At 44.3% G+C, this 24455-nt stretch overlaps 1 protein-coding gene across 1 annotated transcript; it reads left to right on the forward strand.

Moving 5' to 3' along the window:
* Positions 1 to 272: 272 nt before the first annotated feature.
* On the forward strand, positions 273 to 24327 carry LOC146341927 (serine protease 27-like). Its single transcript, XM_084805251.1, has 6 exons — positions 273 to 463; positions 8755 to 8775; positions 9488 to 9650; positions 13029 to 13297; positions 19511 to 19680; positions 22370 to 24327. The coding sequence occupies exons 1-6, from the start codon at positions 406 to 408 to the stop codon at positions 22607 to 22609; spliced, it is 921 nt and encodes a 306-aa protein (XP_084661377.1). The 5' UTR covers positions 273 to 405; the 3' UTR covers positions 22610 to 24327.
* Positions 24328 to 24455: the final 128 nt, after the last annotated feature.

Here is a 24455-nt window from a genome sequence, read left to right on the forward strand (position 1 = left end):
TGCTGCATGGCAGACCAACTGGAGAGACTATTCCCAGTCATAACATCTTCACGCTAGATATGTGGATTGATTGCCCTTTCTGTAGGTATTCTAAGAAGACAGAAACCCTGCTGGAAAAGTTGGCAACACTAGGACTAGGGGGGCCATGGGAGGTCTCAGATTGTAGGAGAGAGTCAGCATTTAGGATTCTGCTGAGGTCTAGAAGGTTTCAGGGATTGGCACTTGTAGATTGCATCCTCAGATTCACAAAGGAGGAAATACCACAAGCCCTACCCTTTCACCTTTGGTATGAAATGTGATAGCACAGATACTGAGGTGGAAGCAAAACAGCTTTACCTGAAACTGACTGGAGCACAGCAACTCTGAGGACAGAACCGGAATACAGAGGCAGAAGCAGGGGGGAACATGCCAATTGTGTCTTCCCGACTGGTGGTGTGGCTGCTGCAACTGACTCTGCTACAAGGTGATGGATACTGTGGGGAGATGTGGAGGGGGCAGGGGAATATGGGGATTTAAGCTTCCCACACCTTTCAAGGATATAAAAAGGAGGAGGGTATAGAAGGGTGCCTTTTAGTACTAAGACCAAGATGAAAGAGAGAGAGAGACATGGTATGTGTGGTAAGGGTGAACAATCCCTCGTGCCAATTTCTAAAAGAAAAGAAGTGTGGGGGGAGGGCTTCTGAAGAGTCACATCTTCTCCCCTGCCTCTTCCCTTCTCTGAATCACAAATCTAAGGGGAGCTGGTTCAGTTGTAGATATACAATGTTAGGCAAGGAGACACTCTGCACATTCTCAGAGGCACCCTGGAAACAAACAGTGAAGAGAGATGGACCTCATAGAGTGTGGTAGATGTAGTTTCCTGCATTCCCAGACATTCGTTTTCAGGGTAGAAAATTTGGATTGAAAATCCACACACTTTAGCACCATGCCTGTCTTCACCTGATACTGTGGTGAAACTTGGTTCAATTTAGTCCCTGCTTTAGCTATATTATGTGTGTATGTATGAGAAAGTGTTACACTGAAAATCCAACCCAATTTTGTTTACCAGTGGATTCACCTCTATGGCAGATAACAAGAAAGAATAGGGGAACACTCCTCTATTTTCAAGCTTTATTTCTTTATTGTGTTTATATCCTGCCTATCTTTTATGGAACGTAAGACTGACGATTTCTCACATCCAGGCACTGACCACACCCAGACCAGTTTAGCCTGAGCACATTTGCAGAACTTATGCTTTTGGGCTATACCTGGGGAAATCCGGGGTTGTGGGAAAACTTTATAGATTTTCCTGTCCATATATCCCTTACTAAAACTTCAGGACATGGGTCTATGGAACTCCCTGCCACATTTTATTTATTTGTTTAATTTTTATTTATTAATTATATTTCTATACCTCCCAATGGCCAAAGCTCTCTGGACAGTTCACCAAAAAAAACCTGATATACAATATATAAAACTTAATATACAATATTTACAAGTTTAACACAAAATAAAACCAAAGGAAAAGCCAAAGGAAAAGCCTGCAGCAATATAAAAATCTAAAAACACAATAACAAACATTTAAAAAGAAGCCTGGAAAAATAAAAAGATCTTCTCCTCGTGCCAAGAAGACCACAACGAAGGCTCCAGGTGAGCCTCTCTGATGAGGACTGCCTCGACTAGAAAACCTGTTACCACTGCCACCAAAATAAACCCTCTGTACCTTTTAGAAAGCCAGCAGCCTGGTTCCTATTGCATAGGCATGGCGCTGACACCACCACTAGAAACAAGATGAGCAAGACTAAGATATTAGTTAAGGGCACAATCCTACGGGGTGGCAGCCTGCTACACAGACACCTCTGATCTTGGAAGCTTCCAAGTATCCTTGCCTGATCGGGCTGCTGCCAGCAGGGTGGAAGAAGCGATGGAGATGGTTTTCACCTCTCTGTTCTCCTGTTTAAATGTTTCTGAGCTTTGAGCCTGTCTAGAGGAGTAGCATTGCTGGGGCTGGGGCTGGAGAGGCCACTGAACAGAGTGGATCCCAGCACTGAACACTCCAACATATGTCCCAAAGTTCACTACTTCCCCATCAGATTTCTAATAGGCAGCCAGTAGCACCTTCCAAGATCCTTGCAAAGCCAGCCCAGATCTAGCAGCAGAAGACTTGAAACAAGCAGAGTTGCTGGGGCAGACCAGCCAGTATATAGCCTTTGCTGGGACTGATTTGTTCCAAGGGCTACAGTAATACAACTGACTTCTAGGGTGGCCACTCATTCGCCAAAAACAAGGATATGGCTTGCCAAAAAAAGAGGACAAAAGGGGGTGTCAATTTGTATAAAACTTGCCTACACTAATGTATATGTATAGGTACACATTTAGAAAATTATTATTATTATTATTATTATTATTATTATTTAAGTAGAAATACAGTACACCTCACCATTGTGTGGAAGACTGTGACCAGCTGACCTGCACAACTGCCTGTTCAGGTTTGTTTGTTTGTTTGTTTGTTTCATTTCTATACCGCCCAATAGCCAAAGCTCTCTGGGTGGTTCACAAAAATTAAAACCAAACAGCACACAATAAAACAATATAAAATATATAAAACATTAAAACCACAGTATAACAATACAACCAGAATAAAACCTAGCAGCAATGCAGAGATTTAAAATACAGCTTTAAAACAGCAAAGCTAAGTCTAGAAAGCTAAAATGCTAAAATGCCTGGGAAAATAAAAAGGTCTTCACCTGGCGCCATAAGGAATACAGTGTAGGTGCCAGGCGAACCTCACTAGGGAGCTCATTCCACAGCTGGGGTGCCACAGCAGAAAAGGCCCTCCTCCTAGTAGCCACCCGCCTCACTTCCTTTGGCAGGGGCTCACGGAGAAGGGCCACTGAGGATGATCTTAAGGTCTGGGCAGGCACATATGGGAGGAGGCGATCCTTCAGGTAACCTGGCCCCAAGCCGGTAAGGGCTTTGAATGTTAATACCAGCACTTTGAATCAGGCCCATAAATGGACTGGCAGCCAGTGCAGCTGGAAAAGTACTGGCATAACATGAGCTCACTGGCCAGTCCCTATTAATAATCTTGCTGCCCTATTTTGGACCAGTTGAAGTTTCCAGACCATTTTCAAAGGCAGCCCCACGTAAAACGCATTGCAGTAATCCAGGCAAGAAGTTATCAGAGCATGGATAACTGTAGCTAGGCCATCTCAGTCCAGATAAGGGCGTAGTTGGTATACCAGCCTAAGCTGATAAAAAGTGCTCCGTGCCACTGAGTTCACCTGTGCCTCAAGTGACAGTTCTGGTTGCTGTACAAGTGCCAACAGTTGATGGGCAACAGTTCTTATGGTTCTTTATCTTTAAACCGGAATTGGACAGGCCAGCCCTTCAAATAAAGAATCCCTTCAAATAGAGGATGGTGCTTTGTAAAAGAGGATACATAGCCACACTACTGAGTTCCAGGGATGCTGGGGGTTTTACTTGGTTTGCCACTGACCCCAGAGAGAGTAGGGTGGCTGCTTCCACATCGTCAAAAAAGAGAGAAAGCATCACCGAAACAGAGGACATAAGACTATGCCAATCTGCATATTTGCACAGGTAAATTTATATGTACAGATAACATTTTAGAAATAATAACTATAATTTAAATAGAAATACAATATATCTCTCCATAGTGGAGAAGTCTTGACTAGGTGACCTGTGTATCTGCTCAGCCTGCTGCCCAGATGCAAGCTGTTGATGAGCAACTTAAGGTCCCTGCAGCTCTCCCTCCTTTTGGTTCTTCGACTTTAAACCAGACTTGGCCTGGACAGCCCATCAAATACAGGACTGTAAAGTAGGAGACCTGGTCGCCCTAAGAGAGAGATACTTTGGGGGCATTTTATTTACCTATTGTTCTAAATGCTTTGATTTGTAAGCCACTTTGGGGACCACATGGTTGACTGGTGGGATAAAAATAGGAGGGTGGGGATAGAAAGAAAGAGAAAGAAATGCTATGAGGTAATAAAATGGGGGGCAAGTAAAGGATAGGGCATAGAATGCTGTGAAAAGTGCTGGGCGGGAATGTCAGTCGGTCAGTTGGAGGGGGAGGGAAACTATAGAGAAGAAACTGAGGAGAGACCTGAGAGAGAAGAGGAAGAAACAAATATGAGAAGAAAACAGAGAGACAGACAGGATATCAGAAAAGGGGGGGGGAGTGTATGCACAGCAAAAGCAGGGATAGATGGAAATGAACTGACAGAAACCTCATACCTTCCATCACTCCTGTAAACAGCCCTGTTTTATTCTGACAAGGATGACTGCCTCAGGGCTCTTCCCATTGTGAAAGCCACTGAAGGCTTTATTCCGCCTCCTTTGTGCTGTATTCCAGCCTTCTCCAGCTTGAAGGCTCCAGATGATGGGAGCTACAGTCCGACACATCTGGAGGGAACCAGATTAGGGAAGGCTGTGTCTACCAATATAAAGCACTCTGTCCACCAATATAAAACCAAAGAGGGCATTGTTTCCTTTGTTTAAAAATACTCTAGAAAAATATAACTAGCTTTCAATATTTATTTATTTCATTTCATTTCTACACCGCCCAATAGCCAAAGCTCTCTGGGCAGTTCACAAAAACAGTATATTATCAACAGTTCAAAGTATGCCTCAACAGCTGAAGTATGAGAAATGACAGGCTCTGTCTGAGTGTTTATGCACAGGCATTTACCTGCACATACACTTTAAAATTATTATTATTATTATTATTAATCATTTATCCACCACCTTTCTCTTTTCTAAAATTAAAAAAACCCAACACAACTTACAACATAAAAATTAAGAACTATCAATCAGCAAAAAAAAACACCGCAATATACAGAATATGAGGGTTGCTTCCACACTAGGCATTTCATGTGGTTTAAGCACTGCTCGTTCATCCACATTTTTAAATTTTATTTTAATAGTAAATTACAAATAATTACAATAATCAAAATTATTCTACAATTCCAAAGTATAACTCATTCAAAAGTAGATAAATATCAATATTGTGAGAATATACCTATAGTAGTATTATACAAATAAATCAAATAAAAATGTTATAAATGTAATTGTTCACTCATATTTTATGATGGTTCACATGATGCCATCAATTTGTAATCCTCCTGTAATCCTCCTTCTTACCATAGAAAGTCTGACTTTTTTGAGAAAATCAGAAGAGTAGTGCAGTGTCCACAGGTGTAGATGCCTCTTCCAACTTTTTTTTTTTTTACAAGGTCAATAACTTACCAAAATGGTAACCCTATCACAGCTCAGCACAAATAACCTTTAAACTCTAACCTTTGTGGTTGGCACCATTTTATAATGCCATTTTATTGTTAATAAACTTTTAATCAACACTAAAATGCTTTTCTGGCTATACAAACACACACACGAAAAATACTACGTAAATGAAAGAGTGTTATAGCACTATAATATGAAAGAAGAACCTTTTCCCGTCACCACATTTTAACAGCGTGTGTTTTTCCGCATTAAACATTCCCAAGCTACACTTCCTATGAAAGAATGAAACTGTTGAACCATTTTGTGTTTGTTGTTATAAAACAGCTGTTTTCTGTTTAGACATTGGTTTATTTGGAGTTTAAAGGCTGTTCTTGCCAGAGGGTGGGAAAGGTCATAGAACAGGGGTCTCCAGCATGGCACCTGCAATGGTGCCTGCACAGCTCTTCACTCCCTGCCCCCTTCAAAAAAAACCAAAAAAACATTGAAAAACATTAAGGCTCCAGATTCTGGCTTAAAATCTTATTTTCCTAGAAATATCATTACAATAGCTGTCTAACTTAATGTTTTCCAGAAGGTTTTAGTAAAAACTAAGGGCACAATCCTATGCATGTTTTAGTCAGAAAAGAGTCCTACAACTCCCAGCATTCCCTGGCCAGCCCTAAATTTGTTGGTGGTTTAACCTTGCCCTGATGCTCTGATTTTCATCCCACGCTTAGTGACTTTTCCCACACTCCTCAGGGCTAAACTAGATGATATTTTTAATGCAGAGCTGCTAACATGCACTCCCCCAAGTGGTGAGCACTGCCTGTTTGTCAAAGCATGTGATTGTCCCCGCCATAGATCCTTATATTTCCTTGTATTTCCCGCGCTCAGTTCCAGCTGTTTGCTTGAGCACCTGCGAGCGTCAGCTGCCGCTCTGTAATTACCATCCACGTAAACAGTCAGGATCCAGGATACCAAGCTTCTGTTTCAGTTTCAGCATTATCTCATCCTCCCCGCTTTTCACAACTTGAGTGCACTGCAACTCAGTTATTGCTTCAGAACTACTACAGCTCTTTCTGACACCGTTCCATGATCGCCCTGCTATGAGGGACAGATAAGGGGGGGGGGGGAATCAATATCACATCTGAATATGTGCAGAGTGGGGATGGGGCACCTAGTGTGTTGGCTGAGTCAGTAAGGAAGTCCATAGGAAGCACCAAAGTTACAAAGGATAAAAGGGCTGTTTTAGCAAAGGCAGCCAGGAAAAATAAAACTGTTACCTGGTGGCAGCAGTTAGGATCTCAGGAGGCGAAGGATAAATATGGGGCTAGGTTAGTTGGTTTGTTTGCCTCCCCAGTTTATTTGAAAGAATACTACAGTACTATAACACTGTAATCCTAATTTTAAAAATAGGACTTTCTGGTCCTACCATTTTATCAATCTCTTTTGTTCCTAATTGAATGCTTCCAATCCACAATTCTGTTCCAAAATGAACATTAAACACACTGAGTTGGATCCTGACTTAGTCATACTTACAGTAAACCCACTGAAATCAATAGGGTTTAAGTTAGTCATGATTCACTTAAGTCCCATTAATTTGAATGGATTGACTCAGTCTGGATCCAATGCTTTGTGTGTGTGTGTGTGTTTTGGTGTGGTTTGTTTGTTTAACATTTCATGGGTAGTAATGGAAAAGCACACCTAGCTCCAATCCTACTCACTTATACCTGGGAGCAAGTCCCATTTTACTTCTGCATAAAGATGCATGGGATTGCACTGTTAGGTTTTTGGAGGATCACTCCGGTTTTATTTTTTTCAAATGGTTCCTCCAGCGAATAGGGCCTTTCCAACTAACAGTAGCTATATCATGCCCCCTGGTGTGGAAAGAAGGGTAAACATACAGGAAAAGTGCAATATCCACAAAAATGTGGGAAGTCCATTACAATTTGACTTGTAGCTTACAGCAGAAGAGTAATTATTTATTAGCAGTTACACACGGTCTGGTAGGAGGTAAGATGTTTCAGCTCCTCACTTATTTTACTTCTAGGGGAATGACCTGAACTCTGAAGAATGACAACTACACTAACAACTGACAATAATAAGATTTTAATGAGGCGTCCACCGAAAGCACAGCTTACCAAATGCCAGGGCATTTGAGTCATCAGCAACAACTGCTCTGTGAATGGCCACTGCTAATAATGGAATTGTCACTGTCTGAATTTTCTGCATTGCATTTCCCTCTGATCTCACTGTTTACTACCCTACCCCAGCCATGTGTATATACCTGCAGCTCAAGATAAGCACTTCATGCATCTGATGAATTGCCTGTATTCTAAGCAAGCTTATTCCAGCCTCCCCGCAATCTGGTGCCCTCCAGATGTGTTAGACTACAACTCCCATCATCCTCAGCCAATGACATGCTGGCTGGGATGATAGGAGTTGAAATCCAACACATTTGGAGGGCAACATGTTAGGGGATGCTGGCATAGGCCATAATACATTTGTTAGTCTTTAAGGTACCACAAGAGACTTTGTTGGTTTTCCAGGGACAGGAACCAAGAAACAAGAACTTTCCCTGGTTAATGGGGACAGTTGTAGAGCATGAATCTGCTGCTCAGCTTGCAACAGCTAAATGGACACTATAGCATGTAATCCATACAGTGGGTATGAGCCATGGGGTGCGGGTGGGTGTGATTGGTCATTCTTATAATTCTTACTTAGGTGGTTGTGCTAACAGTTTAAGGGCACAATCCTATGCCAATGCTCATAAGCCACCGAACTCAGAGGCTTCCAGGCATCCAATGCAGAGGGAGAGAAGCGGCAGAGGCAATCTTCGTCTTCCTGCTCCTCCCGCTCTGCATTTTGGCTAGGCAGACTTTTTTGCCCGTCTAGCTGGCACACTGCGGAGGAGGAGGAGAGAAGGAGGTTGGATAGGCCTGCTGATACAACGTAACCCGGCCTCTCCAGTCCCCTCCCTGCCCACAGAAATGCCCCCTTTCCCCCTCTCTGAGGTAGAGTTCCCAACCTCAGAGAGGCTGCTGGTGTGGTTCTCTCCACGCTGGCGGGGAGGGCTCCAAGGTCAGAGTGCTGTTTCTGACCTCAGATCCAGGAACCCAAAAAATCCTATGGCCCCCCAGACACGATCTAGGGGCCATAGGATTGCTCCCTTAATCCATAAGACATGTTCGCCATGTTCATTAGCTGCCAGAGCGATTGCCCATCTGCCCCTCCTCATCCATAGTGGAGAATGTGCACATTGCACTGCAAGCAGCTGACCTCCTCTTTGACCTTCCAACCCTGACATTCAAAGCAGGTTCCAGAGCCCAAGCCCTGATGTGCCCCAATGCAAATTAGCCATGGCCTAAACCCAGGCAACTTGGCTAGGAATGCATAGCGACCGCATGTTTGTCAGCAATATTCGTTTTGCCAACAGACGACCAACAGTTTGCAACCAAAGTCCTTTCCCTATTTGCTCTTACGTGCAAACCATGTGTCTCTTATCTGAAATACCTTCCTTTTGTTTGTCTTCCCCAGGTGCTGCTAGCTCAGAAGCAGGTAGGTGATGATATTGGAAACCATTTCTGCACAGGAATTTCAGGGAAGGAGCAAGGGGGAATAAATGAATGAATGAATGAATGAATGAAGCTGAGTCTCATAAAATTATAGGGCTGGTACAAACGTAAAGGCCATCCAGCCCAACCTCCATCCTGTCCCTAAGACAGGATCCTCCTTGAACTACACCACATGTTAATATCCTTAGGGTGTAATCCTGTGCATGTTTAGACATGCATAGGATTACGCCCTTAGACACAATTGACCCATAGCATGCTGATCCTAGAAGATTACAAGCAGAAAGCTAGAGCAAACAAGATGTCCCATCTTAGATGTTGCTGAGCTACAGAGTCAAACCACATGCTATAAAGGGAAACCAACTTCCTCCTCAACCATCCTCTTTGACTGGAGGCTTTATTTCACCTCAAGAAAATGTCTTCCCATTCTATCAATAGCTGAAGCAAGACAGGGGGTGGGGAAATCCCAGATTTGCTTCCAGTTTTGGTGACAATTGCTATAGGAGGAAAGGGGTGCTACCATCAAGAGCCAGGACTCCTGGGGTGCTTCTACACTAAGTGTTTAGTACGGAATTGCCATGCTTCATTCATTCACTTTTTATGGGGCATCCACACACACAACATCATTATCTAGGCATTGTCCTCCTAGCTTTTTCTGGAGGCTATAAATCTCCTTCTTTCCTCCCCTTTCCTCACAGTCTGTGGGCAGCCAGTGATATCTCCACGAATTGTCGGAGGGCAAGCCGCTTCCGACGGGTCATGGCCCTGGCAGGTCAGCATTTTAGTGAACAACCAGCCTGTTTGTGGAGGCTCCCTCATAGCCGAGCAGTGGGTGGTGTCTGCAGCTCACTGCGTTCTCCAGTGAGTATCTGAAATATGTTCCTATGAAACTATTTTACAGCTTTGTTCCAGAGGCAGCTGCAAGCCTGGGCTAGTATTCTATTCCTAACAGTCAATGACTTGGTCTCAACAAGGCAGATCAATGAAGAGCATAGTGAGAAGAAGCAGGTAAGTGGCTGGCCAGCTGGCTGGCAGGGGCAGAGAGAGAGAAAGAGAGAGAGGAGTTCCAGGTCTGGAGGCAAGTTGGATGCAGTCAGTCAGTGGGGATAGGCTGCGCCTAAGCAGTCGGTTGTTCAAATGGAGGAGCCAGGCCAAAGTCAACAGCTTTACAGGACCAGGTGGAACACCATTGGCCTCTTGTATCATATGACATCTCCTCAGTTGGTATCTGCTGCTGTACCACTCTCTGCCCACCTGATGTGGTGATGCAGACATGGAGCAATAGAGAGGAAGCCAGCGCCTCCATTTTCTGGTGGTAAATTGCCCCGTTGTTTACAGAGCAACTGCAGCCCCTGCTGTCTATAGAGCAGGAAGTGGTTAGTTCCTCCTGATCACCTGACTTGCAGGATAGAAGGCATTTGAGTGGCTGTCTGTCTTGCACAGTGAATACAGAGCTGATTCCTGAGGTTCATCACATGAGGCTAAAATCCCACATCCTTAATGGAGCTTTCTGGTTCCAGTTTCTTTACGATGGGCTCTTTTACATGGAGGACACATGATTTGAATTGAAAACTTCCTTTCTTGGCAATGTTCTATATGATTCATTATACAGAGCCATCTAGTGGCTGTGTTATAGCTCAACGCCATTATTATACACTGCTGATATCTCACATTAATCTTTCTTATTGGCTGATCTCCTATCTTTTTAAAAGTGGGATAAAGCTCAAAAAGCATGGGAGACGCTCTGGAGGTTGACGACATCTTGTAAAGGACCCGCAAACTTTAGTGGATGACCTATCACAAGCATGCAATAAAAGCCTAATGTAGAAATGCTCTGACTCTCCAGCCTCTTAGATTGAGCCCTACAGTGCCTCTGTGAAACCCAGCAATGGCAGCCTGTTCCCAGTGGTGCAGAGGAATCAGGGCTCACAGGGACACTTTTTATTAACAAGGACACTGACATCATCTGCTACCCCCTTCAGGATTCCCTGTTCCCTCTGACCCTAGTTGCAATCCTCGCAGTAGCTGGGGGAAATGAATTTTCCCATCCACAATATATTGTTCCCTGTTGTAATGCAAAGTATTTTGGGATGGCTTGGTCTTGAATGGGCAATTGACCATTAGCTTTACAAACCCTGTGTTCTCAGCCATGCTGTATTAGTGCAATGCCGCAATGCCGTTCTGCCAGGAAACAGTAATAAATAATGAGGCGGCAGAAGGGCACAGGTGCGGCGGGGTGACACTCCCACCCTGTTGTTGTCACTATCGTCATCATCATAACCACACCCCCACAAACGCCCACACACAGCACTTCATTTCGCCATCGCGCAAGTACATAGGCTGGCGCTTTCATGGCGCAATAAGAGAAAATGCCGCATTTTCCATGCTATGAAATAGTACAGGAAAAGCAGGGTGGAAATGCAGAACAACCACTGGGGGGGGGGGGACAACATCATGTAAAGGACCTGGCAAATTCCGTGGTTGAGGAATGATGAATACACAACAAAACACTGGTGTAGATGCCCATAGTCAATTATGGAAAGATTTGATAGGATAACAGGATACGAACAGAGCAGAATGAATGGATTATAAGTGAGGCAGTCTCTGTAATGTCATACAGGATATTGATGACAGACTGTAATCAATATATTCCCAAGTTGTTTTATTGTTTACTTATGTTTTATTGTAAAAAAAAAAAAATCAATAACAACTTTTTTTTTAAGAGAAATAAGGGAGGAGGGAAATTGGCAGGAATGAATCTGAGCATGTGGAGATGTCTAGCTGCTCAGATTCAGAATGGGAACAGTCAGAAGGCAGAGGGGGCTCCCTCTCTAGTGAGCTCAGATATGGCAAGGCCTTCTTCCCAAGACCTTGACACACAGATGGCTCAGCCTAAACGGGGGGCCCTTTCCTCCTCCATGAGGGCCCAGGTTTCAGGGGAGGAGGAGAGTGAGGGGCATGGCTTGAGGAGTGCTAGGGTATGTCGCAGAGGGAAGCAGGAAAAGTTAAAGGTGGAGCTCAGACGCTCCACTAGGTTGACTACTCATGAAAGCCTACGTAGGAGGGAGCCACCTTAAAGGAGGGGCATCCCTGCAAAGCTAGTCTGGCCCAGAAGTTCTTGCTGAGACTGCTGGCAACTTCTCTAACTTCCACTTCAGCTCCTCTATTGATATTTGTAAATGTGTGGATTCGCTGTTTTCATTGCAGTCTGAGAGTTTCCTAGAATTTACATTTGTAAGGAAGCTAGTTGTTAACTAATAAAGTAGTGAGCCTGAAGCCTGGTATTCTGGAGTGTGTGGATTGCGAAGGGGGAGGATGAAGGATCATGACAAAAATAAGGATGAACTGCAAGGAGAATTTACCTTAGGGTGCAATCCAGGAATTGTTTCATTAGTTCAAAGTTCCTCACCATTAAAGCTGGATAAAGGATCCTAAATTTGATCCATGGATTAATTCATTACTCCCATGTGGTTTGGTAGGAAAATCGCTAGAGGTTACATTTTGAACACTTCCTAATTTGGGGACTGAATGAGGGATACTTACTTTTAAGAAAAGAGAAAACCCTTGAAATGTGGGGTTAAGTATTGCCAAATGCAATACTTTTATGCTTAAAAGCCCCATAAAACCAAGAGTATCCCTACGTGGGATGTTGAGAAAAGTTCTGTTCAGAGCAAAGAAAATTCAGCCATTTCCAAGCAAAATCAAGCAATGGTTCAGAATTGTTTTCCTTCTTAAATCATTTGCAGCTTTGGAAATAGGGACTCGTCACCTGATCCTGCAGAAACCTCTTTCCCTCCAGCTGTACAGAAAGGAAAATAAATCCATACAAGCCTATTTAACTCCTCTTGTACAAGGACTGGGCGTTTGAGCTTGGAGAGAATGAAGGAGGGTCCCTATAGGCCAGTTGCAAGAAATGATGAGATTTATGTGCAACGCAGAAACCCTGCTGTTTCTTGAGGCTTATCTCACAAGCTGCAGCTTTGCTCGTGATGAGGAAAACGTAACCACGAATGCAAAGCAGAAGCGGACTAAAAATGCTAATAATGGCATTTTTAAAAAATGCATTTGATTACAAGGGCATCATCAGCATGGTCAGCAATGCCAGTGCATAGCAGCTCAGAGAAATGAAGCACTCCCACTTGTGGTCTCAGCAAGACAGGATCTGAGGTCTCGGGTCTTAAAAAAAAGCCCAAAGTTCCTGGCTTATGTTACATTTCAGTTTTATTCTCATACTTCCAGGACTCAAGACCTGTACCAAGTGCAACTGGGTGCCTATATGCTTGCTGCCCCCTCTCCAAATTTGATGATATCTGCCGTGCGACAGGTTATCACCCACCCTGACTACGCCGGCCATGATGGCTCCATGGGGGATATCGCTTTAGTGGAGCTGGCATCCTCACTGAATTTCACCGACTACATCCTTCCTGTCTGCCTGCCAGATTCCTCTGTACAGTTCTCCCCAGGAACAAGATGCTGGGTCACTGGGTGGGGACAGATTCGTGAAGGAGGTGAGGAAAAGGAAGGGGCTATTTTGTTGTTGTCCTCTCACTGGGGATTTCAGTTTCTTCACTGAAAAGTGTGCAGGTTTGGAAAAGGGGGGTTGGAGCTGTAACTCCCTGACTGCTTGCTGGAATGGGGCAAAATTGTGCTGGTGGGGTGCTCTCAGGGTGAGCCTTCAGATGCTGTACTGAATAATTGGGGATTTTAGTTTCTTCAGTGCAAAGTGCACATAACACTTCAGAATTGTTGTCACTTTCCCATTCATTATAACATAGTAGCAGGCGGGAGCCTGGACAGGGGCAGGACACAAGCCTCTCTCATTGGTTGAGCAGCACTTGCTGGGTTGATGAGATTCAGTTCTACTCTGCCCACCCAACCCACAAGTATGTTGATTTCAAGCGCTGTGTGACCCATGAAAAGCAGGGGTTTAGGTACAGTATACTCTGCTTTTCTTGCTTTGTGTGTCCCTGACGGATTCCGTGAAAATGCAGATAATACCCTGAAACACTTCTCCTTCCATTGTCATGAAGATGGCCCCTTAGACTCTGAGGACTGTACTGCATGTGACCTTATTCAGATTTTTTTTAAGGGTGCTCATCCTGAACACTTTTATTCTGGAGAAAAAGCAGCTGTGGGGCCCCAGTATGAAACATGCTCCCGATCCAGGTCAGGGCTCGTACCAGTTTTGTGCTGAAACTCCCTCCCTCCCTCCTGGCTGCTCTTTTTCCTCAAAAGTGCTGTTTATTGCAAACAGCACCTTCCCAGGGCAAATAAGATTTAGGGAGGAGGCAGTTTCTAGCAGAAAACCAGTGCTAGGCCCCGATCAGGAGTGGAAGCACATTTCAGATTGGGGTCCCGCTACTCTGTTTCTCCAAAATAAAAGTGTCCAGGCTAAACATGCTTTATTTAAAAGCATGAATAACATCCCATGTAGTCTGGCCCTGAGCTTGCCCTCTCTTTCTCTCTAGCACACACAAACACACACCATCAATGTACATGGGGTTGAATCCAGATTGAGCCATGCTTACAGGAGACCCATTGAAATAAAAAGAACTGAAGTTAGTCGTGACTAGCTTAAATCCGCAATGAATATGAACCTGAGCACACTCCGGGAGAGTGCGCAGGACAGGAAGGCCTGGCGTGCTATGGTCCATGGGGTCACGAAGAGTCGGACATGACTGAACGACTGAACAACAACAAGCTTAAATCCAGTTGCTCTCAACAGGAGCCAACCCATGGTGTTTTACAGCATGGGGCGGGTGGGTGGGGGAGATAGGTCCCCCTAAAGCAAACTTTAGAATAATCTAAAGTTTGCCATGGCTGGGGTGATCACAACAGACAGAAGACCTTTTCAGTCTTTCAAAAACAGTGAAGTGCCCCCTGCAGAATTCCTGGTTACGTGGAGGCTTCCTGAAAACCTTTCTAATGAACACGCATGTGTTGGCAGAGCATTTATTTCACTGAATGCTCATTTTGAACTGCTGGAAAAGGGCTAAAGAGAACAAGGGAAGAGTGTGAGTAAATTCAGTATAGCATATACATTGCAGGACAGAACTCATTATAATCATCATCGGGTTATATCTGTATGCTGATTTTCTGGAAGCGATTTTGCCCAAAGTGACACACAACACAGAAGAACGTAACAATGAGAGCAGCAGTACATAGCAAAGCATGGACATGACGTATCAAAACAGTTTGATAGCAATTTCACATCAAAAGAGAGCAACAGCATAATATCAAGTACCCCAATACTCTCCTCTTTCCCGCTGAGACGACACACCCCACAGCCTTACTCCCAGTAAACCGGGAATCTTATCGCTGCAACAACTAGTTAACCAACTACAATAATAAATGGGCAATGCTTAATTTATTAATAATTCATACTTTATTATTTATTAATGTATTGTTTTTTATCTTGAGAGCCAGTGTGGTGTAGTGGCTAGAGTGTTGGACTGGGAGTCAGGAGATCCGGGTTCTAGTCCCCACTCAGCCATGGAAGTTCACTGGGTGACTTTGGGCCAGTCACAGACTCTCAGCCCAACCCACTTCACAGGGTTGTTGTTATGAGGATAAAATGGAGAGGAGGAGGATTATGTACGCCACCTTGGGTTCCTCAAAGAGGAAAAAAGGTGGGATATAAATGAAATGAATGGATGAATGATGTATTATTTATTAATTTATTGGGCAATGCCTAACGTGAACATTTCAAAAGCATTTAATAGCAATTCATTTGTGAATGGCAATAAATGGCAAATGCGGTTAAATGTAAGTAACTGTAGCGTGGTACACACTGGGGCAAAAAAAAAAAAAATCCTAACTTCACATATACATTGATTGGGGTTGAGGTGGCAGTGAGCAGCTAAGAACTGGATCTTGGGGTCATGGCAGATAGTTCAATACAAACATCATCCCAGTGTGTGGCTGCTGTGAAAATACTGTTACGCCTCTATACCAAGCACAACCACACTTGAAGTACTATGCAGTTTGGGTCACTGTGTCTAAAAAGGATATTGTAAAACTGGAAAGGGTATAGAAAAGGACACCAAAATGATCTCGAACAATTCTCCTATGAGGAAAGAGCAATGTTTGGGCCTTTTTGCTTTAGAAAAAAAAGTGAGGGGGGATGAAATGATAGACGTTTATATAATTCTACATGGTGTGAACAATGAAATAATGAAGAAAAGTTTCCCTCCCTTTCTCATAATACCAGAACCCAAGGTCATCCAATGAAGCGGAATGGTGGGAGATTCATGACAAACAAAAGGAAATGCTTCTTCACACAGCGCAGAGTTAAACTAAAGAATTTGCTACCACGGGATATGAAGGCCACCAACTTTAAAAGGGAATGAGACAAGTTCATGGAGGACAAGGCTATCAATGGCTACTAGCCCTGATGGCTATATGCTCCCTCCAAGATCAGAAGCAGCATGCCTCTGAATGCCAGTCACTAGGGAACAATAATGGGATAGGGCAACAGAGGGCATGGTCTATTGCCTTTATGTCTGGCTTTGGGGCTTCCCATAGTCCTCTGGTTGGCCACTATAGGAAACAGGATGCTTCTGCTGCTGCTATTATTATTATTATTATTATTATTATTATTATTATTATTATTATTATTATATTTATATCCCGCCTTTTCCCCAATACTAGGACTCAAGGTGGCTTTACAACATTAAAACTTATACAATTAAAACCTATAAATAGAAATAGAAATACAACTATACAAAAGTTAAAAATATAATTAAATCATCAACATTAAAATTGTAAAAATATTAAAACATTAAAAGACAACCGCAACAACAAAAATAGTATCCATATGTCACATTTTCACAGGTCTAGACTAGTTATCCCCAAAGGCCTGCTGGAACAAAAAAGTTTTTACATGCCTACGAAAGCATATCAAGGAGGGTGCCACTCTCACCTCCCTGGGAAGGGAGTTCCGGAGCCTTGGGGCAGCCACCAAGAAGGCCCTCTCCTGCGTTCCCACCAGGCGTGCCTGTGATGATGGTGGGATGGCGAGAAGGGCTTCCCATGAAGATCTCAGGGCACAAGTAGGCTCATGGGGGAGAATGCAGTCTTTCAGATAATCTGGACCCGAGCTGTATAGGGGTTTATAGGACATGACCAGCACTTTGAATTGTGCCCGGAAACAGACTGGGAGCTGTCAGGAGCGCCCTAGCTGCCTCTTGCAGTCCCCACCAATAGCCAACTCAAGACACAGACGACGAGGAATTCTTTCCAAGACTTTATTCCTTTATTACTTTATTACTCTTTTAGAATACTAGTCGCTAGCGCCAAAGCAAGGAACAGCACTGGGGAAAGACAGCAGAGTAGCCTAAGCTCCAGGTAAGGCAGTTGGTCCCTGTCTGAAGGAGAATCATGGGAAGACCCTGAACTTATGGGCTAGGGAGAGATCCTACCTCTTTCCCTTGGGTCCTCAGGACGCGACCATTGTTTGCGCACCAGACAAGCGCTACGCCTCCTTTCAGCGCCCTCCACCTGTCGTCGCTCCCTGCGTCTGTGCCAAGCGTCCAGCAAGCCTCCCTCCAGCGCTCTCTCACTGCCAGGGTCACTATCTATCCCAGGAATAGGGGAGTTGTACGCTCCCTGTAACCAGCCCCAGTCAGCAGTCTGGCCGCAGCTCTTTGAACCAGCTGAAGTTTCCTAACACTCTTCTGAGGCAGCCCCACATTGAGCGCGTTGCAGTAATCCAAACGGGATGTAACTAAGGCGTGTGTCACTGTGGCCAAGTCAGACATCTCATGGAACGGGCACCGCTGGCGCACTGGCTTTACCTGTGCAAATGCACTCCTGGCCACCGCTGAAACCTGGGCATCCAGGCTCAGGGCTGAATCCAGAAGTATACCCAGGCTCCGAACCTGTGTCTTCAGGGGGAGTGTAACCCCATCCAGCACAAGCTGTATCCCTATTCCCTGATCTACCTTTCGACTGACCAGGAGCACCTCTGTCTTGTCTGGATTAAGCTTCAGTTTGTTTGCCCTCATCCAGTCCATTACTGCCAGCAGACACCGGTTCAGCACCCCAACAGCTTCCTTGGAATTAGATGGAAAAGAAAAGTAGAGTTGGGTGTCATCAGTGTACTGGTGACACCGAACCCCAAAACTCCGGGCAACCTCTCCCAGTGGTTTCACGTATATGTTAAATAGCATGGGGGACAAAACAGAACCCTGAGGGACCCCACAAGCCAATGGCCAGGGAATCGAACAGGAGTCTCCCAGCACCACCTTCTGAGTCCGCCCCTCCAAGAAGGAATGGAGCCACTGTAAAACAATGCCTCCAAGTCCCATCCCAGTGAGGCAGCCCAGAAGGATACCATGGTGCTAGACTAGATAGGCCTCTGGTCTGATCCAGCAGCTCTAGATTTATCTTCTTAGAGCCATCAGTGGGATGGTGCCAAAATGGTTTCCTTGTGGTGAGTGGTCTCAAAAGGATTTATGGAAAGAAAGGGTTTGGAGGAGGGATGGGAAACCAAAGAGAACATCATGACATTGTTCAGGGGGAAAGTCCTAATCATAAGGGCTGGTAAAGGAGAAAAGGTCAGAGGGGTTGAGATGGCAGACCTTGAGATGGCTGAGAGCGGAGAAGCAAAGATCACAGGCAGGGATATATCAAAATATGAGAGATAATTGGGGGTGGAGGGAGATAAGACTATGAAAGGCTTTGAAGGTGAGGAGGAGGAGTTTGTCCCAGACCCGGGAACAGAAAGGAAAGCCAATGTAGGGAGTTAAGGGGCACCAAACAGATCAACAGAACCTCAATATAACAAGGAAACTCACGATAAGAATATATTTGATAAATGTAAAAAGTAGATATATGCATGCCAAGCAGACTAGCTGTAACATGTAGAAGTACCAACATATCTGAAAAACACAGCCAGGTGTGGTAACACTACAATTAACTGCAAAAAAAAAACACCTCTGTGTAGCAAGAATGTAGATCTGACAATACTGCAAACACAGAGTCAAAATTGATGATAGATTGGTGAACTTGGGAAATACAGATGGTGCAGCATTCACCATGGAAAAATAAGTGATTTAAACAATTAGTGATAATAAATAATATACATTTACCTTTCAAGTAATTACAATTTGAAAATATCTCTTAATATTAACATGTGAATATACACAGAAATGCATTTAGTACATCAGTATTACTATTAAGCAAATAATAATAATAGTAATAGTAATAATAATAATAAACAGTGACGACAACTCCATAATTTGATGCCATTTCCGTCCTTCATCAGAAAGAGAAAGTTTTGTTAATAAGTAATTACTGTGGAGCCGGACTAAGTACCTCTCCAATAACACACCTAAAGAGACAAGATAAGAAGGTAAAGGTAACTCACAAGAGCCTAATACCGATATCAATAATAATGATGATAAAATTAACATATGCCTTAAATTTATACCTGACAACTTGAAAAAAATATTTTTTGAAGCAATTGACTGGAGTTCTTCAAGAACTCCAGGAAAATGATATCCCCGTTGCCCTAAGATAGCAAAATAACAAGGCAAACATTTCAAAACAGGTTTCTCCTGAGCTCAGTCCAAGGGAGAAGGTTGCGCATTAGCCCCAGATGCGATGGGTTTTCTTCCACAGCATGCTCATTGCAAAAATTATGTACATTCATATGCACAAAAAGCCTCCTGTCCCTGTATTCCATGTAAACAAAGCTCTTCAACTTCTATCTTCTACAGAGAATTTGCAGTCCCCAAAAGCTCTTCAAGAACTCGAGGTGCCAATCATAGACCGAGATGAATGCAATGCTCTCTATAATATTGACCCAGAGGAAGACGTGGGCATGAATCCTATCAAGTCTGATATGATCTGTGCTGGTTACCCAGAAGGTGGGAAGGATTCCTGCCAGGTAGGATGCTCCATAACCTACTCCTTGTAGTGCCATTGCAGATGCAGGTTCTGGCCTAGCTTTATTGATAAGGACCAACAGTCCGAAAGTGTACTCTTGCTCAGAAAAGGAAGCCCTATTCAGGCCTCCTCGCTATCCTGAGAAGAGACTGGCCCTTAAATGCATTATGGATTTGTTAAACTGGCCATGTGGATGTAACCATTTCTTCCAGCCATTTCTTCCTGACTTTGGTCTCCTGGGAGATGCCATCCTCTAGTCCTGGAGTCTCTCCTGTACTCCAGTAGAGAAATTATAACAATAAATAGTAGGGTGGCCACCCAGTTCAAGAAATCTTAGTCAGTAATCCTGTGAGTTCGGTCAACTCATTAATTAAGTAATCTATTAAGTCTGCAATTAGCTGCCACTTGCACAAAAAAGAGGACACATGTTTGCATATGATTTGCATGTGCTAATGTATATGTATAGATGCAGATCTAGAAATAATCATTAAAATTTAAATAGAAATGCAATACATCTCACCATAGTGGAGAGGACTGCAATCAGGAGGAGACCTGATGGGCAACTTGAGGGCTTCTGTTCTCCCTTCTTTTGGACCTTTTATCTTTAAACCAGACTTGGACTGGACAGCTCTTCAAATTATAGAGGATGCTTTCAATTAGAGGACAGTCCTCTAACATCCTTTCAAATGAAGGATGGTCTTCTGTAAAGTAGGACCCATGGCCACCCTAGCTGCAATCCTATGCATACATACCTGAGAATGTCCCGTTGAATTCAGTGGGACTTACTTCTGCGTAGATACATATAGGATTGTGCTATAATCTTTATACATTTTCATATGAGGAAAAACCACTGCTTCGGGGAGAACAATCTTATGGCACCTAGTCTGGGGGCCATAAGATAGTTCAGATTCCTGGATCCAAGGTCAGAGACAGCACTCCAACCTCGGAACATGGAGAGAACCATGGTGGCTGTCTTTCCAAGGTTGCAAAAACGGCCTCAGAGAGGAGGGAAAGGGGCTGGTTCTGTGGGCCAGGAGGGGAGGGGACTGGGGAGGCCAGCTTATCCCCCAGCCTCCCTGGCCTCCTTCCATCCTGCCCTGCAGAGCCCCAGCTACAGTAGGCAAGCAAGAAAGCCCATCTAGCCAAAATGTAGAGCGGGAGGAGCTCTGCTCCACGCTCCTCCTGTTCTTCACAGGATGCCCAGCAGCCTCCAAGTTTGGAGACTGACAGGCATCCTGGCAGGATTGCACCGCAAAAGAAAACACTGGCTTTCTTTCTTTTTAGACCATGTGCACATGGGTCACAGCAGACTTCGTCTTGCAAGAGGCACCCCCCTCCCCGTTCTCTCTCATACAAAGGGGAATGCAATTTTTTATGAATAGTTACGTGAAACATAGTATGTTAAACATATGTTAACATAATATGTTAACATAATGTTAAAATCTGTGTGCTGAGGCACATCTTTAGCTTTCCAAATGTAACTGATTAACTATATCCCGCAGAATATAGTAAAAGTTCATTTTTAGGTAGTGCCTTAGACCAGGGGTCCCCAACCCCCGGGCCGCGGACCAGTACCGGTCCATGGCCTGTTAGGGACCAGGACACAGTAGGGGTGTGGGAACCCCCCCTTACCTTGGGTCCGTGGGGGGGGGAGGCGATCCGTCCCTCCCCCCTGCCCCAGAATCCTCGCCGGCCCTGGCCGGCTCCGTTCCGCAGCAAGTCCACAGAGCTGCCACAGAGCTGCCGGCCAACTCCAACCCTGTTCTTTGCAGTAATAGCCTATCACTGCAACAAACAGCAATGTAAATGGTGCCCGCTATGCGGACGCCATTTGTGTCCCAGCAGCTGGAAGTCCTCCCCTGGCTGGAGCCGGCCGGCAACTCCACGGTGAGTCCAGGGCCGACGAGGATTCCAGAGGGGGAGAGACAGATCGCCCCCCCCCCCCGCGGATCCAAGGTAAGGAAGGTTCCCACACCCCTACTGCGGCCCGGTCCCATCCCCCCCCCCCCGTCCGTGGAAAAATTGTCTTCCACGGACCAGTCCCTGGTCCCAAAAAGGTTGGGGACCGCTGCCTTAGACTGTTCCAAGTGTTTCACATTCAAGCCCTTTTCCTGCATTCCATATGTGGGAAGAGGGCCTACATGTGGGGGTCTAATGGGATCACACCCTCTAGCCACATCCCCTCCACAGTGACACGCATGCCGATCATATAACTGCTGGTCACACATTTGGCCTCACTATGCAAGGGGTCTACACATGTACAAATGTATTGCATGGAGTTCCCTCAATGGGGATGGGAACCCTAGATAGTAGGGCCTCCTGTCCACCTGGAGGGAGCCTTATGCTGAATGCATGAATGGCTGGGCCACAGCAAATGTGCATATTAGCATGGAGTGGGCATTGCTAGCAGATGCAGCCCCACTCATGCCTACCCTTTCCCCACGTACAAAGCAAGTGAAGAGAGTTCCATTATCTCAGCCAACCTCACGATCTAGTATGACAGGCCATATCCCACAAGTGTTACCCCAAATATTACAGATTCTATAGTAGCTAGCCAAAGGCCACCTTGTGAATACATGGCTGAGATAAGACTTGAACCTTATTCCAAGTACCTCATCTAACCAGTCTTCCAAATCTGATCTTGGAAGGTTTCCCATAACCACATGCTGACTCTCATCTCTCTTGCATAGGGTGATTCCGGGGGACCTTTGGTTTGCAAACGTGATGGATATTGGACCCTGGCTGGGGTTGTGAGTTGGGGGGATGGCTGTGCCAGGCGCAACCGTGCCGGTGTCTACACTTCAGTGCCTTTCTATGCCAACTGGCTGCAAGGGACAATGGCTGGTAACGGTGGTGAGCAGAATGACGGACTGTACAAAACCCGCACCGTGACACTTCTCCTGGTGTCTCTTGCACTAGCCCTCCTATGAGATCACCATCTCTCTGCCTTTAATCTGACAGCTAACAGTGTGGAATATTTTGGAGTCAGTTTAGAAGTGTCCAGTGTACAAACAGTGTAAAAGTGAGCATGCAGTAGGCTAGAGTTTCCTGGAATCTTATCCCACTTCAGTCAGATTCATTTGGGTACATCTTTCTTACCCATTTAAATTGTTTTAAAACCATTCAATATTGATCTAACTGTTGTGGCTTACCCCAAAGAACTCAGGGAATTGACACTTGGAGATGGTGCTGTGAATTTTCATCCAGCCATGGACTTTGTTTAGGAGCCATGATACTAAAGACCATGACACTAAAAGTAATGTTTAGCATCCGTACTGTAATTGGGGGGGGGGGATTGCTTCCACACAGACAGCTCTGAGCAGGACTAATCAAAAGACATTGTGGAGCTATTTGGTCCTTCCTTCCTTAATGGAGTTTCTTTGGTAAGGAAAAAAGACAGAAGAAATTGTGGGAAAACACAAGAGGGTTTCAAATGGAAGACAACGTCATCTTGACCCTTCATAAAATTTTGTGAACGAGGCAGGGCGATTGCACAAAAAAAGTCTTATCTCGAAGCACCCAAAGAAAAATCCTTTGAGATTTTTTAATGATGTGCCAAGAAATGGTGAATAAATTCAACATTTCAGCCATGTAATAAATGCTGAGGTGTGATTTGATACAGTCTGTATTTATTTGTAATACTTCAAATACAAGGAGATTTCTTTATACACATTGCTTTTACTTCATCAGTACATTGTTATGTTTATAAGTGTTCTGTTCCTTTTACTTTTTGTATGCTTGTGCAGCTGATCCAGATCTTTTTCTTACCACTCAAGTGCAAACCTAGAATTATTAAAGGCTGATCAAAATGGGCAATTGATCTAGCTTCCCAACAGGTTTGTAGTTGAAACAGTATTTTTTTATCACTGCCTTTGAGAAACTGCCTTATTTTGGAACTTTTTATAACATTCTTTGATGTGTATTTCACAATGCATATTGGTGTTCTTGACATGTCACAGTGAAATTTAAGGAAGGATGCTACACTTTATTATTATGTATTTAATATGCCTGGTTATTATGTATTTCACCTCTGATGCATTCCATTTCATTTAGACAATCCCATGATCTTTGTTCTATAGATCTGCAACTAAATCAATTCATACTAAGTTGTGTGCATACCCTCCAACATTTCACAGATGAAAGTGACACTCAAATTACATATTGCTGACTCTCTTCTGCCACCTCCTGTCTGCTGTATCCTGCATTCATTTACTCTGCAACAGCCAGTCCTACACAGATCTCTAACACAAGTGTGCAAAAGACATCTCCGAAAACCAGCCCAGGAGACAAAATAGAAACAGTAATTGATCAGAGACAGGTACCAGAAAATGCTGGCTATCCCAGGAGAAAAGGGGCAATTCAAGCATATGTGGCATATTATTTTCTGTTGGGTGTGCTTGTTATTGGCTGCTGCTCCTGTTTGGAGGACTGCAGTCTTAAAGTTGTAGTGGATATACATACCTCCCCTGACAATTGTTATACACACATGCATTGCAGAGAGAGAGAGAGAGCGCGCGCACTAAACTTCTCCAACAGAGGGCAGCATTGCAAACATTGCAGCTTAAAACCTTCAGTTCCAGAGTGAAGTATTTCACTGTCTTATCTTCCTCTGTTCCATTCACAGAGAAAAGCAAATAAAAAGTCTAGTATCAGCGGGACTCTGATGCTGTAATCTGGTGGCAGTTGGAAGCAACCATCTGAAGGAAAGAAAGGTTCCTCTTGTGCAAGCACCGGGTCATTACTGACCCCTAGAGGGACACTGCTTATGCTGATGTT

This window comes from Heloderma suspectum, chromosome 6 (genome assembly GCF_057233095.1).
Source record: "Heloderma suspectum isolate Gila_16-S chromosome 6, 16-S_ref, whole genome shotgun sequence".
In the NCBI taxonomy this organism is placed as follows: domain Eukaryota; kingdom Metazoa; phylum Chordata; class Lepidosauria; order Squamata; family Helodermatidae; genus Heloderma; species Heloderma suspectum.

Excerpts from the sequence above, each read along its gene's own strand:
- LOC146341927 (XM_084805251.1), top strand. The coding sequence starts at position 406 with ATGCCAATTGTGTCTTCCCGACTGGTGGTGTGGCTGCTGCAACTGACT. Across the intron at positions 464-8,754 it reads GCAACTGACTCTGCTACAAG|GTGCTGCTAGCTCAGAAGCA; the intron begins GTGATGGATACT and ends TGTCTTCCCCAG. Across the intron at positions 19,681-22,369 it reads GTGGGAAGGATTCCTGCCAG|GGTGATTCCGGGGGACCTTT; the intron begins GTAGGATGCTCC and ends TCTCTTGCATAG.